At 33.3% G+C, this 18,996-nt stretch overlaps 2 protein-coding genes across 3 annotated transcripts; one reads left to right on the top strand and one right to left on the bottom strand.

Annotated features, from left to right (window-relative positions):
- The first annotated feature begins 2,173 nt into the window (after positions 1 to 2,173).
- LOC8271239 (probable E3 ubiquitin-protein ligase RZFP34) lies at positions 2,174 to 8,730 on the top strand. Of its 2 annotated transcripts, none has more exons than XM_048372261.1 (11): positions 2,174 to 2,463; positions 4,534 to 4,781; positions 4,867 to 4,954; positions 5,730 to 5,822; positions 6,143 to 6,220; positions 6,474 to 6,517; positions 6,967 to 7,007; positions 7,108 to 7,190; positions 7,285 to 7,376; positions 7,487 to 7,598; positions 7,794 to 8,730. In XM_048372261.1, the coding sequence occupies exons 2-11, from the start codon at positions 4,591 to 4,593 to the stop codon at positions 7,902 to 7,904; spliced, it is 933 nt and encodes a 310-aa protein (XP_048228218.1). In that variant the 5' UTR covers positions 2,174 to 2,463; positions 4,534 to 4,590; the 3' UTR covers positions 7,905 to 8,730. The 2 variants fall into 2 exon arrangements, with proteins under 2 accessions (XP_048228218.1, XP_048228217.1); XM_048372260.1 differs by having other exon boundaries at positions 2,174 to 4,040; positions 4,161 to 4,781.
- A 2,181-nt stretch (positions 8,731 to 10,911) lies between these two features.
- Positions 10,912 to 13,678, bottom strand: LOC8271238 (FCS-Like Zinc finger 10). Its single transcript, XM_002516552.4, has 3 exons — positions 13,284 to 13,678; positions 11,577 to 12,690; positions 10,912 to 11,482 (listed from the first exon to the last, which is right to left on the bottom strand). Exons 2-3 carry the CDS (start codon positions 12,644 to 12,646, stop codon positions 11,323 to 11,325), a joined length of 1,230 nt encoding a protein of 409 aa, XP_002516598.3. The 5' UTR covers positions 12,647 to 12,690; positions 13,284 to 13,678; the 3' UTR covers positions 10,912 to 11,322.
- Positions 13,679 to 18,996: the final 5,318 nt, after the last annotated feature.

Raw genomic sequence — 18,996 nt, 5'->3', positions numbered from 1 at the left:
AATTTAGTTTTGAACTTATAATTTTATTGAATCAAATTTAAATTTGATAGAGTTTGTTTCATTAACTTATAAGTCTTTTTGTTTGTTAGCTCGCAAATAGACTCGTGAGCTGGAGCTTTAGCTCGGTTCATTTAAGAAGCTTATGAATAAAATTGTGATATGATTTATAAGTAAGCTCGTCAATAAACTTAATCGCTGGCTCGAGCTCGAATTTAAATTAATTAATTTATATTATAATACATATATATTTATTACATAATAATAATAATAAGTTAAAAATATTTAATAAGTTTGAATAAAATTATTTCACTATATAATTATTAGACGAGTCGAATTCAAATTTAATTTATTTAGTTTAATAAATGAGTTATTTATCAGTTAAATTCAGACTACTTATAAATTCAATAATTTTAAAAAGAGTCAAATTCGAGCTTAAATATCAAAATTTAGCTTTTACTAGCACAAATTCGTGAAAATTCAATTTAAACAAGTCTTAAATAAAATTGATTATTCCCATCACCAAATAAGGAGAAAATAATCCTTAAAGTGGACAAGTTAGTTATAGGTTAAAAGAACCTGAAAATACAGGCTGAGAACCAAATTGACCCTTAAACTATCAGCACACTAGTGGTCTCATCTAGTTGAAATTTTACATCGATTATAATTTTTATTTGGTCGGACGTGCTTATTTGTCATGAATATGAAGTGTAATTGATAATACAGCAGAGCTTATATTTCTCTTAAAAATGAATTCACATTCAAAAGCCTCTGTTTGAGAACCCAGGAATTAGAGGAAAAGCAAATAAAGGAACGATTAAAAGTTGAATGGATAAGCATGTAAAATAAAATTAAAGCTTGAGAAAGATATTTCAGAATATCATTACTAATCTCTCAACGTCATCTATTCCCAGATGTAGCCAAAATCTGACATCAACCTGTCTCGCCGACCACCATACGTGTCCAGCATCCCTGGCTCCAGTCAAATTGCACTGACAGAGGCCTCGCCTACAATAAATCCTTTTGTCTCACACTGTTATTCTATGGCCTTTGATTTCTCCATCACCCCACCGTCTCCCTTTAGTCAGATTGGGTCCCACTTTTGGTTCCCATCAGATTTTACTGTTCTTGAAAGTTTTCTACCATGGAAAGAAAATAAACACAACTTTTATTTTTCTCTTCATGTTTTATAGAACAAGAAAAACAATCCACAGGAAAAGGATTGAAAATTGATAGATTATTTATTTGTGGAGAATTCTTTTAGTTTGTAAAAATAAAAAACTAAAATTTAAAATAAAAAAGGACTAAAAAGATAAAATATATATTTATCTAAATAAGTATAATAAAAATAATAATAGAATACATAGTTATATCATATTTTTTAAACAGAAAATATCAAAATATACATTTAAATATAAATATAAAATTACAAAATTATTTCTTAAAAATATATAAACTGGACATAAAAATCGATTTGTTTTATTTTTTTTACAGTTTTAATGTTTTAAAACTAGGATTTTTTTTTTGTATTTTTTTGCTGGAAAAATGAAAATAAACAAAATATAATCTTATTTATATTTTAATTTTGTAATTTATTTAATAACATAGATAATATATTAATAAAACAGTAAAATCCTAATCTAGTAAATAATAGAATTTTATGTTTAATTTTTATATTAGTATTTTTGAATAAATAAAAATAATATTTTTTATCTGTTTTAATAACTATTTTTCTATTTACTTTTAATATATAAGGTGAGTAATCTATACATGTATATACATAAATTGATGTAAGATATTTCTGAAATATGAATAAATATTTAAATAATTTACTAAATAAAATCTTAACAATTGTTAGTTTTTTTTTTTAAATTTATCTATTTATAAAAGATATAATAAAAGATAAATTAATAAATAATATTAATTATAGTGTTTGATCATTAAAACTTATTCAAAATTAAAGTAAGAATTCAAAAAAAAAAATCCATTTCTTCTTTTGAAATAATATTTTTGATAGAACTGAAATAATATTAAATCTAAATAGTAACATAAATAAAAATAGAATTTTTAGGAAATGAATAAAAAATATTTGCTTTTGATTTCACATAGAAGCAAATGATGAGGTGTGTAAAAGAAATAATATTTGCAAATTCAATCCTCTCAAATCTCCATTTTATCCTCATTTACACCCTCACCTTGAGCCAAAGGGTTCAAAAAGGAATGGTTCACGAGCTTTCGTTTTCGTCTTTAAACAGCTTATTGCGAAGTCTCTCGAAAGCCAGCACCACCTCTATATAAACATTCATTCTCATTTTGTCATTCATCGTGTACGAAATCAGAAATAGGGAACACTGAAGAAAAAAGATAAAGAAAAAGATTCGATTGGAGCTCCGGAGAATATTCAACCGCAGCGTACGCCGTAAAATACTGCCTTTTCGATCGGCGAGTCGTCCCTGCAGATTGAAAGTTCGTTATTCTATATATGAACAAAGAACAAATTCGTAATGAATTCATAGTTTGATTTAGTCTTTCTTTTTTAATGGTAATGTATAAAATATTAAGCTTGCATTGCTTAAATTGATCATTTAGCTGTTCTTTTTCTTTTTGGTGTTTTGATAAAATGTGATTTTGAAACTCAAATTTTCATGCATAGTTATGAGTTAGCCAAAATTTTGGATTTTTTTCTTTAATTTGAAAAGAAGTTTTCATAATTTTGGTTGTCTCAGAAACTATAATCGGGAAAATTTGAGGTTTCTACTTCGGAGTTTGTTTGTGTGCAATCCTTTATTTATAATTTGTGCTTTTGTTGATTTTATTTGGTGCGATGATAGTGTTGATACTTGATAATTGTCTGATCTTATTATGGTGTTTTCTAGCTATTTATGTGCTATGTTGAAGTATGCAACACAGGAACTTATTAATACCATTGAAAGGAGTCCCGGATGAAATTTCAATTGTAGTGATAGCTTATTATTCCCTTTGCTGCAATGCAACAATATACATGGCTCTCTTAGGGATTCAACCTGTAGTAGCGCTTCAAGCGGTTTGAAAGAGAGTGAATTGGATTGTCGACTTGAGCTAAACAAAGAGCTAGTGGGGACATAGTTCTGGGTGACCCTTGTTTATTAAATTACTTACTTATCTTGATATATGAGTAGTTTTCTAGGTCAAGTTTGGCTTTGTTTATAGGATGCCGAGTAAGATCCACAAGTATAATAGAACACTGGAGAATGAGGAGGAATTCACTACTAGTCATTTCAGGGACAGATGATGTTTAGGGATCTATGCAAGATGAATTTTTCTTAAATTTGTTTTTTCCAAACTATACATATCATGAGTTGCAGGTGTTCTGGATGCTCAAGGTGGATGGAGAGTGCCAGTATAGACTTAGGAGCTCTTTACATGCCAGTATACTGCACAGATATGCTGTCCTAACTGTTTTGAGAGTGTTAACCAGGAAGTTCTTGTTTGTTTCTCGTATATATGAACTGTAAAGTGCTACTGCTACTGCAATGAGGCAACGGATATAGTATAACACATAGAACTTAGAACAGTGATTGACCAACTCCTTTAATGGCATTCCTTCTGCAGTCTGAGCCTAGCGTTTTATTTCTTTCCTTCATTAGCCACTTCTCTCGTATTCCCTATATCTATGCGTCCTTTTCTTTCGAACTGCTTTGAAGATTATGTTGATAGGGCTAGATGGTGTTTATTGACTCTTGCCATCTGCCACAGATAAAAAGCAGTCTGCAGGAATTAATACCTCCCTAAGTCTACATTTTTTTTAACTCACATTTTCTTTTCCTCAAAGTTTTCGAAGTCACGCTCCTTAGTAGGGATGGATATGTACTCTACTAATTGGGAATTCAGTGGCATCACGAATCCCCTAGTAGTAAGAAACCCCTCTGAGGATAACTGGAGTATCAGCTGAGTTCGAAATAAGCTTTATCTGTCACAAAGGATGTATCTCATGTTCTAACTTTACTTTTTTGTGGGGTAAGTTGAGTCTTCAGAGGAGACTTGGTTCAGAGCTGCCAACTAAGGTAGGCTTGTCCTTGAAAGACAATCAACACAACACATTTCTCCACTCTCATGCACTTTCCCTCGCGTTTTGTTACTTTTCAGAATGCATTTGATTGTGTTATGTATTGCTCTTACAATAGGTTGGGGCTCAAATTGGTCATGTCCAGAATAATTGGACTTTGTTCCGGGACTTCTTGAAGGAATCAAGTGATCATCCAATGCTCTACTTACTATTCACAGTTCAACGCTTTGGAGTTCCTCAATGCTGCCGTATAATTTTTAGTGGGATTGTTGTAAATCTACTTGTTTTGGTGATTCTTCTTTTGGAGTATTGCTGATTTGGGCTTTGGAGCTGTTCAGCCTTAATTGGAATTTGTTGTTGCTGATTTCAATTGATCTGCAGCAGTATAGAAGAAAGCAACAATCTGATGGGGTGTTTGCCTGGCGTGATCGGGTGACTATGCTAAACTTCTGAAGTTAGAAATCTTTTCTAAAATCTGTTTCTATTTGCAGGTGATCTAGGTCTTTTGCCCACTTCTGGACAGTCCATTTTCGAAGACGACGCATTCAATGGCAGAAGTAGACAAGAGTTTTGAGTCTCAACAGACGATGCCTGCAAAATTTCAAGATGAGGCATGCAGTATCAATGAACCAGATTCAGTGGCTTCTCAGACTCGTCAGCCGAATGAAGAGTGCACAGGTAGAACAGAATCAACAGATACAAAGACCTTGGATGTGGATAAAGGTTGTATGGAGTATGGGTATGGTCCTTGCCTGTTTGCATTGCAAATCTTACAGGTTTCTTGTTGTTTCAAATTTGTTTATATCTTATGCTTATCTTTGCAGATGCCAGCATTATCTTCGAAGGTGCCGCATTAGAGCACCTTGTTGTAATGAGATCTTTGATTGCCGTCATTGTCATAACGAGGCAAAGGTGAATTGTCTGTTCACCGTTGGTGTATGTATGAACTAATCTATCAAACTGCTTATGTTGCTTCAAATGATAAAACTCAAGGGTCCTGCTTGTCTGTGTCCATCTTAAAAATGAAGCCAGTCGTCTATTTATTTTTTATTATCTGGATCTTACACTTTTAGGTTTTGATTCATGAGTTGTCAGATGGAGGAAAGATCCTTGTAAGGGTTATTGGCCTAAAGAAGCCAAAAAAGATTTTGCTTCTGCATTTATAATATTAAAATTTGGGTAAGAGGATGTAATTAAAACAGTAAAAGAAGAAAATGATTTGAAGAGGGAATAAAAATGATGAGAAGAAAAGAGAAAGTCTTATATGGAAGTTCATATTAGCTTCGGTAAAACTATTAATTTTATACAGCCTCTGATCCTTTTGCCTTAACTGTTTGCATCTTTCACAAGAATGTGGTTTTGAACATCAAAGGACAGATAATGCTGAACTTGACAGAAGCTTCCACAGCAAATTAGTTATAAGCTTCAACTTCTTTATACCAATCTTTGATTTAGCAGTTTTTTGTAATTTCCTTTATATGGTGTAGACTTCAACAGTGTGATTTACCATATGTCACTGTGTTCTGGCGTGTGAACCTTGTGGAGTTTGGTTTCAGTTATAATTAATTGCAACTCTGTCTGTCTGTCTATATCTTACCTGATGGTAGTTACAAAAGCAAGTAATATCTTACACTATTGAATGTTCATGTTGACGATGTTTGATGAACCAAAATTTGTTATGGCACAGAATAACATCACTGTTGACCAGAAGCTTAGACACGACATGCCACGCCATGAAGTCAGATGGGTGATATGCTCACTTTGTGCCACAGAACAAGAGGTGAGTACGTTCTCTAGTCTTAATGTCATATCCAGGCCTATATTGCTGGAAAACTATGAAATTTAACTCTTGGTAACCACTAAGAATCTCTTAATATAAAGTAAATTCTGGGGGAAGAATCCAGAAACAGGTAAAACAAAGGCAAAATGTAGACGAATAGAATAACTTGCCTGTAATCTATTACCACACAACAAAAGTATAATCTTGTATTCTTTATGTACTTGATTTGAAATAGTTCATTTCCTTCATGCATCAGTCTTGTAGCAATTAACTTCAGATATATAACTCGTGTCGCTCATTACTGGTTTGCTCTCTGGCAGGTTCAACAGTTTTGTGTCAACTGCGGTGTGTGTATGGGGAGGTACTTCTGCAAGACTTGCAAGCTGTTTGATGATGATGTGAGTACTGACCCTATTTATTTAGTGATTCTATTCTTCTTCAACTCTATTTATTTAGTGATTTTATTCTTCTTCATGATAAGAACACTGGCTTTTGCAAAAATGAAACTTGGGAGCCAAAAGAAACATCAAGTACTTGTTTTTACAATCCTTACAAGATCCTCATGAAGCTGACTTTCGAATTCATGATGGTGTCTATCTTCTCAACTATTGGGATAGATATACTAATTGCATATTATGTGTTCACTTGCAGACATCTAAGAAACAGTATCATTGTGATGGTTGCGGGATTTGCAGGTACTATGCTGTTTAGCTTCATGTTAAAGAACTACTTCCATTTTAGCAACTAAAATGTATTAACTCCCAACTTGCTGGTGATTGTGCGTTATTTCACAAAGAAAAGAAAAAATAATCAACAACATAATCGATTGAAAGAAGATAGTTGCTTTGATCGGGTTAAGAATTAGAAAAAAAAGATATATTTATTTGTTTTATGAAATCCTACTGCAGAGTATATCACTTTGCTTTAGGTTAGATTATCAAAATCTTCAAACACTTTGCTTGTGCGCATTGGAAAAAATGTCAGTGACTCTATGACCTGAGAACTCGTAGAATTGTGAGATTGTTTGTCATTATTTGATCCAAAATAATTGCTGATATCATTTGTTTTTTTCCCTTTTTTATCTAATTGTTGCTCTGTCTGATTATGTTTATCTAAGTGGGATATAAAATGTGTTCCTTGGCAGGATTGGGGGGCGCGAAAATTTCTTCCATTGCTACAAATGTGGTAAGCCATGGTGATTACATAATTTTTTTTCAATAACCTTATGTGCTGATATAGCACGACTAACATGCTACATGTTTGACTTCCTTTTTGTACTATGAAGGCTGCTGCTACTCGATTCTTCTAAAGAACAGCCATCCATGCGTGGAGGGGGCAATGCACCATGACTGCCCTGTCTGTTTTGAGGTAGGTTATAACAATGTTCCCAATACTTTGTTTTCTATCTCAATCTATTAGTACTGTGGATTGGTGTCTAATTCTGCATTCACCATATCTGCAGTTTTTATTTGAGTCGAGGTATGATGTGACAGTGTTGCCATGCGGACACACAATTCACAAGAACTGCTTGAAGGAGATGAGAGAACATTATCAGTGAGTGCCGTTGCAGCTACTTCTGTTCCTATGCTGTCTCAATATTCTCCCTTGTGTTAATATTTTGATGTAGAATCTTTATAAATGCGATATTTCGGTACTCTTAACAGATATGCTTGTCCACTCTGCTCAAGATCAGTATGTGATATGTCCAAGGTATGGGAGAAATTTGATGTGGAAATTGCTGCTACGCCAATGCCAGAAACTTATCAGAATAGAATGGTTTGTTTTGTCTCTCTTTCTTACGGCCTCCCTCCTCTTCCTTTCTTTACCCACACCCCAAACCCACCCCCACCACACCCACCCCACCACACCCCCCCGACCATAATAAGATATACTTAAAAGGGGCTTACCGGGCAATGCTTGTGGAAGTTAATTTTCCAAAGTGACTGATGCCAGCGTAATTGTTTATCACAGGTCTGGATCCTTTGCAATGATTGTGGCAAGACCTCACAAGTGCAATATCATATTGTAGCTCAGAAATGCTTGAATTGTAAGTCCTACAACACTCGTCAAACAAGAGTCTGAGGTGGCAGGCAGTAAAAGCTTTGAAATGAAGATGAAAGTTTCTTTTAAGGGAATGACCTTTTCTCAACTACATAACCTTGCTTGTAACCATGGTTCTTAATGCTGTGAAATTAGGTTAAATATTCTCCCCTGTTTTTGTTGTAGTTATTTGTTTTCTTATTCTTTCTGCAACCTCGGTCAAGTATCATGTAAGAAAGCATTATGCCTCGAGATGCCATATTATTTGTTTTCTTGTTCTCTTTGTAACCTCGGTCAAGTATCATGTCCCGTGGTGCTAGTTGAACCCCTTGCCTCCCCACAAACTGCTAGAAGATGTTACTTTCAGAAGTAGACTATTTCATCTGGGTTAGAAGAATTCCGCAGTAATTCCTTATTGGTTGACGAATGGGAAGGTGATAAAGCAAATATGATCATTTCCTGCTGGTATTTGCAAGTTCTTGCGGGGCATTCAGTTAGGATTCTGTCCTGTTTAACAAGGTTTTTGAAGGTGATAAAGCATGATGATTTGGGAGTTATGATCGGGCTTTAATTAGGAGGCCTTCCTATGTAACAAGGTTTTCTGAAGGTGATAAAGCACGACTCCTGCCGCTCGGTTGTGAATTTTGATGGGCACCAGATAGGATGTTTATTTTTTATAGATATTTTCTTCCTCTACGATTGTTGGCTGGTTCGGTATTGCGACGATATGTTGCTCTTAAAGCTTTCGTAGTGGCTGGCTGGCGGGAATGGATGATACATGGAAGTGGGAAAAGCAAGACATGTCTGTAATTTTTGTATGGTCATCATGTGCTCTCGATTTATGTAAATAAAATTTCCTTCAACATAACATATCTGCCCAATTTGAGGTTTTACCAAGAAAAAAAAAAAAAAAACTGGTAAACTTGGTGGGTAAGTTTACTGCTGAGAACCATGTTACCACAGTGTGGATATTGCCGTGTGAATAGGATATCAATTCGAACTAAGTTCTGCTCCAGTTACTGTTGCTCGATTGAGATCAGGTGAGAGGTTGGAAATTTTGTCCGATCATCTGCTAAAGTTTGATTTTGGTCAAGTGAGACAAAGAAAAGAAAGTAAAAGAAGAAAGAGAGAATTTTAGGAAATGACTTAATCTAGCATGTGAACATCTTGCTCTTTAGCTCCTGTGCCGCTAGGATTCTTCTCATCAATCTCTTGCGGTGTTGAGTTGGACAAATTTGTTAGGCTCTTCAGTTGTCTAGAGGGGACTGTCATCCTCTTTCATCGGGTTTCAAGTATTTCGCTCTCTTTTTTCTTTTTCTCCTGAAATTATAGCTAAGTACTACGACCCCTTGAGGAAAATTATTTGATTGTTTATCAAAATATTAAAAACATGTCAGATTCACAACCAACCAGCCCAAGCAAAGCAAAGAAAATAAGTAATTTTACTCTTGTAACATTTGCCAATTGCCATCTTTTGGATCGCTTTCGCCTTTATACCGGTGATCTTCAGTAGGTCTATTTATCTTTTAACTCTTTGATTCCAAGACCAATTCTTTTTAACTCCCTTTCACTTTCTAATTATGACTTGGAATTCTTGGACCCTACTTTTATTTAGTTTTCTTTCTTCTATTTTTTTTTTTCATGCTACGTCTCTGTTCTTGTTATTATGACTTGCACATTCAGGTAGGACATTACTGTCATTTCTCAGCCTAATCCAATTCCAATCTTAACACAAAGGTATGGAGACTAACGGCTATCATCCCAAAATGGCAATTGCTCTTCCATTTATCACCTTATCCCTCTTTTCCTGCAAATCAAAGCTAATACGCCTATCATCTATTTCATCTCTAACACCAAATCACATGGCATCTTCGTCAAAATATTTTTCAAATTTTAGAAAATTTCCACCAATTCATGCCCATTTAATCTCCAAAAATCTCATCAAAGACTATGATTTAAGTATCCGTGTTCTTCAATCTTTAACCTATATTAATGCGCTTGAATATGCCCGCCAAATTGTTACCTATGTTTTCGAACAAGAAACTGTAATTTGGAATACCCTTCTGGAAAACTAACTTTTTAAGTTTCTTACAAGATGTGTTCGTCGCTTATTATTGTATGGGGAATGAAAGGTGTGTTCGTCACTTCTTGGTTCAACAAGGTAGTGCAGCGCATGGAAGGACTTTAAAATCTGGGTTGGGAGCTAATAAATCTTTGAATAACAATTCGATGGCTATGTACTCAAAACGTAGGAAAGTAAGGGAAGTTTGTCAATCGTTTAAGAAAATGCATTATGAAGATGTTATTAGTTGGAATACAATGACATCTTGTTATATTTTCATGGGAATGTATTGGGAAGCCTTTCATGAAATTGAAAGTACCAGATGCTTCATCTCAACATGGTGAAAGATCGGCTGTTGCATCTGATCTTATAAACAGTAATGAAAAACCCTACCATACGGATTGTCACTTAGTTATGAAGGCAATATCTCAGGCTTACGACAGAGAAATAGTTACTCAGAGATAACTATAGATTTCACCGATCCAGAGATGGGTATTGCTCCTATTAAAGACGACTACTGGTGAATAAAAATATATGAGTACTGCGGAGATTATGACCAGAAATAGTTATGCAATAGGCCAGATCAGTAGTACAGACTTACATAAGACACCGTCCATGTTATTCATTAAACACACTCGCCTGTGCACACACATTCAACACATACAAAGACAGATCACACGCCACATACACATATCACATCAGAAATGGTAAAATTATTTGGACCCACAACCCTGCAAGAACTATTAAGGCTGTAAATGAGCTTTAAAACTTGGGACAAATGTCGACATCCCCCCAGAATAGCTTACATCATGCCCATGGAAGTTTTGTCATCACTGATAATTACAAACTATAATTTCATCTCCCCAACATGGGCACTTTGTGACTCCCTATCTTGTCCTCTAAGGTAAGGAACGGAACAAGTAACTTAGCAGCATCAAATTTTGAATCAAATTGCTCTATATAAATGTAAGCTTAAAAGAAATAGCATAATACAATAATTAGTAGAGCATTTTATATTCAGTCGAAAACTTGCTGAGTTTACAGACTTGTACAATAATTCTTGCCACAATAGAGACAGATTAGGAAAAAAAGAAAAAAAAAATTAAATAGGGCAGCCTAAAAATTTGGCTACCTCCATTCTACATGAATTATAAGATAATATATAAGTCTGAATTATGATGAGCCAAAAATTTAGCCAAAATAAAATATCCATTTCCCATGACCATGAATGATGAAACATTAACAGCACAAGGAAACAATGTACAAAACGATCATCCATGGCTGCTAACAGATGCACATGTACAGCTCTTTGGAAACAGATGATCAAGGGTGTCTACCTTTGCTGACAGTTTCATCAATCATGGGCATGGTGGCTACTGATAAGGCATGTGAGCGACTCTATGGAGCATCAAAAATGCCATTTTCATAGAGTTCCTCGCCATTGTCGCACTTGGGAGGTTCAGGTTCATCGCAAGTCTTATTGGTTGTTTTCTCCATCTCCTCATCAATCATAATCTCCTCCGATCGACAACTTAAACTACAAAAGGCTTTCTCACCTCTGCAAGAAATCAAAGAACAAAACATCAACATCCTCTACGAAAACAGCAATCTGCAAAATAAACTGCATGTGAATACAGATAACTCGGACAAACCTGTATATGTAAATATCTTTTCCACCATCCAGTCTCCTGTTGCAATAATAACAGAAGTTCAAAAAGTCATTCGAGGGAAATGGACTTGGAATTATAGAGCTAGTAATAGCCTGAGGCATTCTAATCTCCTTTCCTTCATTACTGTAACACTCCAAGACACAATCACCATAAATATGAGTTTTTCTGGCGTTGGGCCCATGTGAAATTACACATGTATAATCCTCAGATAGCTCAATCTCACTTGCAGAGAGAGAACCGACGAACCCACTGGTAGACCCAGCAGGTGGTAAGTTCAAATCCATATGCAATGAGTTATTTGATTGAGGGGGGCTTCCTCCAGAAAATTGAAGAGGAGAACTTGTCCCGGTAGCTACATTATTCAATGGAAAATTCCCACAAATGACATTTGAGTTTCGGTTAGCCAAACGAGACAAGGTTGAAAATGACTTGCAAGAGTCCAATGAGCAAGACCGGATTTTTCCAAAATGCTCAGGTTCAGTTGGGGCTTCTCCAATCTCAAAAATTACCTTGGAGCAGCCCTTTTGAAGCGATGATTTGGTATAAGAATGAGGAAGAATTGCAAAATTTCTTGGCAAAGACTTTGGTGCCTCAAAAGAATTAGCATTGACTTGAAAGGTTGGGGTTTTAATTCTCACTTTCTGTCCAAAAAGAATGTTCTTGCTCTCTGATGATCTGAGAACTTTACCAGATACTTTTGTATCATCATCTTCATCATCAAGAGAATTAACAATGCTTAAGCCTACTTTACTACAATCCCAGCTCTTCTGGTGCCCATTCTGGGAAGACCTAGGAGACCTATAGGAGGAGTTCCCTAAATTTGAGAACAACCTCAAATCGAGAGGAGACGTTGGGCTTCTGACTGAATCACAATCTGACATACCCTTAGGACTTAACCCAACAAAAAGGCCAGGGACATTGAAAAAGGAGGTTCTTTTGTGATTGTAACCCAGACAATCAGATTGGGAATTAAACTGAGAACCAGAATCAGACATTGTTAAGGGACCCATTTGTTGATCTTTCTGAAGGGACCTGGTTCTCTTTCTCAACATTACCCCTAAAAACCTTCTGTTGGGAACACCGCAGCCCCTTTTACCTGTAACAAAAGCAACAGATTTGGACAAATACATAAGTGCTATTTTGGGGAGAACTAACTTTTAGAATCAGCATGAAATCGATAATATACTTAACAGCTAAACAAGATTGTCAATCATCAAGCTACATTGAGGAAAATAGTAGCCAAAAGTGCTAAACCATTTCAATATACAAGAAAGAGTAATGATTTAAAAATAGACCCTGCTTAGAGTGAAGATCAGATAGAAATGAATAAACCCCAAGAACTCAGATAACAAATGGATTAAAGCACAATCAAAGCCAAACAAACAGAAAAAAAAAATCCAATCAATTGCAGAATAGCAAAGGATGGAAAATCCCCAAATGCATGCAAGAACTATAAAGATCAATGTAATACGCTATCCAACTTGATTTTCCACATAGAAATTGGAAAACCCAGATGATAGAAAATCAAAAATCGCTCAAACAGGATATGCCCAGATAAAATAAAAAATCCACTTAAACTGCAATTAAAAAAAAAAAAGCTCAAACCAACCGACAATGCATATGAGATGATTGAAGAATCAAAATTTCCGTTAGGAAAAAAAGAAGGAGAGGAAAAGATAAAAACCGCACCTGAGTTCCTTTTCCAGATATCTCCTTCCTCTGAAAACTAACAAAAGGATTGATGTTTTAAGAGAGAAACCCAAATGCAGTAAGAAAAGAAATGAAAAGATGGATTATTTCTTGTCAAGAAGCTCTCTGTTTGTATATAAGTGTATTATTGTTGTTATTATTAATAGTGTTGAAAAACTTGCACAGTACTCCTTTTCTTTCTCTCTCTCGCACTCTCAAAATCAGCAAAGCAGTGAGCTTCTGATATACTCCATCACTGCTTCTCTCTCCTTTTTTTTTTTTCTTTTTCCTCTCTCTCTCTGCGTTGTTTGCAGTAATTATACTCTCTTTCTTTATTTTTTTTAGTTTCCTTTCTTTTTCACTTTCTTTATAATTGTTTGTACATATAAAAAAATGCAGTCTTTTTCTTTTGTTTTCTTTGCCCACAGATTCTTATTTCCCTTCTCTCTTCACCTACTCTTTTTTTCTTTGAGGTATCCATTTTTTTTTTACCCGTCTGGTTTTTGTCACATTTACCCATTTCTGATTTTCTAATTTTTGTGCCAGTAGTCTACCATTACTATTTCTTTCAATTTATTTAATTTTCTTTTTATCTTTTCCTTTAGTCTTTGATTGTCATTAGTGAGTTACTATTCTGAATGAATTTATAGAAAGTAAATGAATGGTTAATAGTTCAAACTTTAAAACACAAATCAATGTGAAAATTTATGACTTTTCTTTTATTCTTCTCTTTTAACATCTCTATTTACCTTTTATTTTCATTCAATCAAATTGTATACACACCATATTATAATATTGTTTGAAGTTGTTTATTTATTAATAACTAAAAACTAAATAATAATGATGATAATAAATTCGGTTTTTCAGGCCAAATAAATAATCATTTGAGCTTTTAAGATTGTTTTTTGTTATAACTTTTTCACTTTAAAAAAATAAATATTTTCTTATTTAAAATGTAAAAATAATAACAGGAATTCAATATATTAATTCAATTGAACTATGCTGATTTATAATATCTTTGTTAGAAAATTTGAAAGAAAAATGAAGGAAAAGAAAAAAAAAAAAATAGAGAATTGGTGCAAGAGGAGCGAACAGACGTGATGAATGAAAGGGAAATGGGTTAGTTACTTGCTCGTTAACCCTCCTTTGTATAGGTGAGTCATCACAAAACGACAATGCTGACCTGTTTAATTTTTACTGATACTGACAAACGGTAACGGCTGTTAACTGCGGTCACTTCGGCTGAGTTAACAAAGTCCAGCTTTGAGTTAAATCCGACCGCATCGAAATTGTTCATTTCTCAAATCACTAATCTACCCCCTCTTTTTCCAGTCGGTGATTCTCGGACTATGCCTTTAGTTACATGTGTTTCTTCTTTTCTTTTTATGCTATAAGGGCTAAATATGGAAAAAGTCTTTGTTACTTTTGGTTTCTAATTTATTCTTTTTAATATGAGTTTTATATATACTATTCGCTCTATAAAAAGGTTGAACCTATAATTTAAATATCATACCAGATTTTTTTTTTTTTGAAATTCATTTATGAAATCTGACATTTTATTATTTATTTATCATAATTTTAAAATATGTATTATTTATTTATTTATTTATTTATCTGCACCAACTATTTTAGTATATTTTTTGGTCTTACAATTATATAATGTTTGTTTTATAGATTTTAAAAGCTATTGTTGGTCGGCTGATGGATACACAAAATTTATTTTTAATATGGATGACAAAATAAGCATCTAATTTCTTATGAGTTAACATTTTGATACCATATTTAGACGACAAACATTCATAGATTTGTTAGAGGCATTCGGTTTCCATTTGGATTTATTCTTAAAAATTATTATGAACTTGATGCTGAGAACAAAGGAGATCAAAGAGCTGGAAAAAAACCTTTCTTATTTCTTAGAAGTTTTTTCACCTAATTGATCGTATGTCTTAGCCAGAAAGCAAGACCATACTTCCTACTGGGTGGGAATGAACGGATTTGCAAGAGAGATCCCATTACTCCTTTTGCAGAGACACCTTATCGGATTTTTTTATAGAATAGTTGTAAAAAAACCATATCAGAACAGAACAGGAATAGGACAAGTCTTTCAAACTCTACAATACTCCTGCTCTCTCATTGGATTGCTGGAAATACTCCTTCTAAGAGTTAAAAACGGGAGAAAGACGCAAATGCTTTCTTCTTCTTAATGTAATTGTAAGAATATTCATTCTATCCCTTACTCTACTTTCTTTTTTAGAGAGCAATTCTCTTCATATTCTTTCGAGTAAGCAACTCAATCTGCAGCAAAGGAAACTAAGACTGCAACTGGCTCTAATGGACTATAGAACTTATCTTAATATCTTATATATCTAGTAGTAACTAAGAGAAATAATAAAAAGTAGAAGCATAAGCTATTCCTGACTCCAACATTGAGTATAAGTATAGGTAACTGGCCTTAACTCAAGATGCAATGTCTTTTCATAGCAGTAAGAAGAGAGCGGTAAAACAGAATGGATTTCATAAGTTGAGTCAAAGGTACTCATCCTAGTATTCTACTCTAGCCACATATCTCGTTAGAACGGTTTGCTTTCTCCCATTTTTTGTTCTCGTCTAAGCTATCAGTCTCAATCCTTCAGTGTCAGTATCGGCCCTCTTCCCCTTATGTTCAATCCGCCTTCTTCACCGGATAATTCATTATTATTATATAAATTAATATTTGTAATTTATATTTTTAGAAGATAATATTATAAATTAATTTATTTTCATAAATAAATTAGTTGCTCAGAGCAAAACCAATGAGGGTAAAATAGTCAAAATGGGGTTCACGCATTAACAGTAATTATTTAAAAAAGAAGTAGACGTCTCCGATTCGCCGAGTAAAGTAACAAAACAATAACGGTCGTAACCGTAAGTCAACAATAAAACGCGTGCTATCTTGGTTGAGTTGAGCTATATAACGACGTCAACTAACGGCAGCTATACATAATAACCTTGTCCTTTTCAAGTGCCACGTAATGCTAGTTAACTAACTTAACCAGAGTTAATATTTAACCATAAGTTATCATTTTGTTTTCTCTTTTTCTTTTCAACCTTTTTTAAACTTTTAGGTACCCATCTATTTTTGTCGTCTTCTGTGCCTCAGCTTTTTCAACTCATATTTGGACCTAGACGGACGACAACCGCCACGTGTATGTTAAACTTCGCGCACCCCGGAAACATTCAACGGTTCTTAACCGAAGATTCCTTTATAATGGACGGGTCATCGACGGCTGATATTTTCTTCTTCCGTACCACGAATTGGGACGCGCTTTTTGGGAGGGAGTGAATTTTTTTAACCAAAGAAAAAATAATATTTGTCCTGGCATTTTCTCGCTGTGGTTATTTTATTTTTACGGCTAAGTAATTACTGTACATCTCCTGAGATTTAAGCCTATTATCCAGTGAATTTATATATCTAAATCCTATATTAAAACATTTAACTAGTTTTTCCCCTGTGTTAACCAGTGAAAAAAATTTAATATAGTTATCGAATTTATGATTAAACATTAATTTCAAACTAAATTCGTATGTTTAATACTGTTTAATTTTAATGACTCATTAATTATATCTTTAATATAATATAATTTTATCTTATTTTAATCTGATTTAATATTTGATTAATAAAAAGAAATTAATATAATAAGCTAATCTCAATATAATATTAAAAAAAACACAGGACTCACTTAGTGGAAGGACAAACCTTAGAATTATATAGTAATTATTAACCATGGTGATCCTGCATATCATTCCACCCATTTATGTTAGATATAATACAATTATGAATATTATATATGGAACTCTATTTAAATGCCCATGGCCGAAAAAGTTCTTACCAGTATCACGTGAGGATAAAAGACAGGAAATTAAATCTCACGTATAATCCAAATGAGTGATATATAAGCCTGTAAATTTAATGCCTAAGATTTTAGGTTAAGATGCGGGGATCCAATTAATGAAGGTTTTCCATAATAAATCGATCTTCCCGGCTACAATTGATATCAAAAGAACTGACAGTTCAATAGAGACGAATACGGAGACAGTAGTTGGAATTCCCATGATCGAGCTTAGATGATGTTTCTGGTCCCCGATAAAAATGGCTCATGATACTCTCTGTTCATGACTAAAGAACTAAAGGTATGAATCTTAATGCTCTATGTCATGTGGATGAAAAATCTTCTAAGTACTTTCCTGTTGTTGTTTTGTTGAGTGGAGAGTTGAAAAATGAAGATGAAAAGATGAAGCGAAAGCCCGATAGAGTAAATGGATTCTTGATGACGATGGAAAGAAAACTTCCGTGAAGTAATTGAGCTCTCAGTGATGCTGTGATGCTCAAACTCTGTCGCAAGACTTCAGTTGGAAGAAGAGTAAGTCCAAGCTTAATGCGGAATAGACAGATGCTTGAAATGGAGATTATCTAGAATAGAAAACTTAATATTACGAGGGTAACCTCATAGATGGAGAATGACAATTGATTTAGTATTATATATTTTTTATTCATTAAATTTATTAAATTTAATTATAATTATTTAATAAAATTTATTAATAAAATAATAATTTTTTTATAAATTACAGATAATACAGTTATATTCTAATTTGAAATGTAAAAATATCAATTCATTAAAAAAATTAAAATATAATTAATTATTCTTTTTATTTTTATTATTATAATAAAATAATTTAAAATTAATTATTTTTTTATTTTTTAATAAAAATATTTATATAACCAAATATAATAGAAAAAATAATTTCAACTCCTCTTTTCCTTTAAAATATATTTCTCTTCTCTTCTCTCTCTATTGTTATGCATAGCACCGTGGCATACATCAAATAAAACAGTGAGACTTATATTTTAATATTATATAATTGACATATATTCTATATTATTTAAAATTAATAAATATGTGTCGACCATCTATTAATTCGGTGTATAAAAATAACATAAACTTAAATTGAATTGAATAAAAAAAATATTCCAGATTATAACTACAAGTTAAATTCTGCATCAGAAATGTATATAAGCTAATGATCACACATATAAGTAGAAAGGACTAACAAATTCAGTGCCTTGAGGTACTGTGTTAAAATGTGGTGACCAGCCCTAAAAGTGCTAATCTCACAAGGCCATTACCAAAACTCGAAGAAAGCAACCAGAAAATAAGTCAGTAACAAAATTAATTTACTCATTTAAAATCTAAATCCCCTAGCTTCAACACGTAATTTTAATATGAATTCTCTTATTACTTGATAGTTAATCAAATCCGAACCATATAATAAAACTAATGCAATTGTACTCTAATTTGTCTGATTTTAATTATTAAACTTTAATTTAATTTAGTAATGAGACACTGATATTTCATGTTTTACCCCATCTTCTTTTCAACAACATTTAAACAAAGGAAGTTTGGTTTGATCGCATGTCACATTCATCAGTTTTATGCTTGGAAAAAAAATGGTTCCTACAGGAGGAACATGCGTGAATTTTATTTAAATTAACAGTAACTTAAATCACTGACATGGCTTTTCTTTTTTCTTCCTGAGAAGTACATTCTCATTTTTCCCTTTTTTTTTGTGCGTCAATACTGTTGTTAATTTTATAAATAATATACTAACATGTCAACAATTTTGTTGTTGGTACTATGAAATTAAATTAATTTTTTTTAATTATTTTTCTTTGTTA

This window comes from Ricinus communis, chromosome 3 (assembly GCF_019578655.1).
Source record: "Ricinus communis isolate WT05 ecotype wild-type chromosome 3, ASM1957865v1, whole genome shotgun sequence".
NCBI classification, from domain to species: domain Eukaryota; kingdom Viridiplantae; phylum Streptophyta; class Magnoliopsida; order Malpighiales; family Euphorbiaceae; genus Ricinus; species Ricinus communis.
The sequence above is the reverse complement of the archived record's forward strand: the minus strand, read 5'-3'. Positions and strand labels throughout refer to the sequence as shown.

Excerpts from the sequence above, each read along its gene's own strand:
- LOC8271239 (XM_048372261.1), top strand. The coding sequence starts at position 4,591 with ATGGCAGAAGTAGACAAGAGTTTTGAGTCTCAACAGACGATGCCTGCA. Across the intron at positions 4,955-5,729 it reads ATTGTCATAACGAGGCAAAG|AATAACATCACTGTTGACCA; the intron begins GTGAATTGTCTG and ends GTTATGGCACAG. Across the intron at positions 5,823-6,142 it reads TTTGTGCCACAGAACAAGAG|GTTCAACAGTTTTGTGTCAA; the intron begins GTGAGTACGTTC and ends GCTCTCTGGCAG.
- LOC8271238 (XM_002516552.4), bottom strand. The coding sequence starts at position 12,646 with ATGTTGAGAAAGAGAACCAGGTCCCTTCAGAAAGATCAACAAATGGGT. Across the intron at positions 11,483-11,576 it reads AAAGATATTTACATATACAG|AGGTGAGAAAGCCTTTTGTA; the intron begins GTTTGTCCGAGT and ends GATTTCTTGCAG.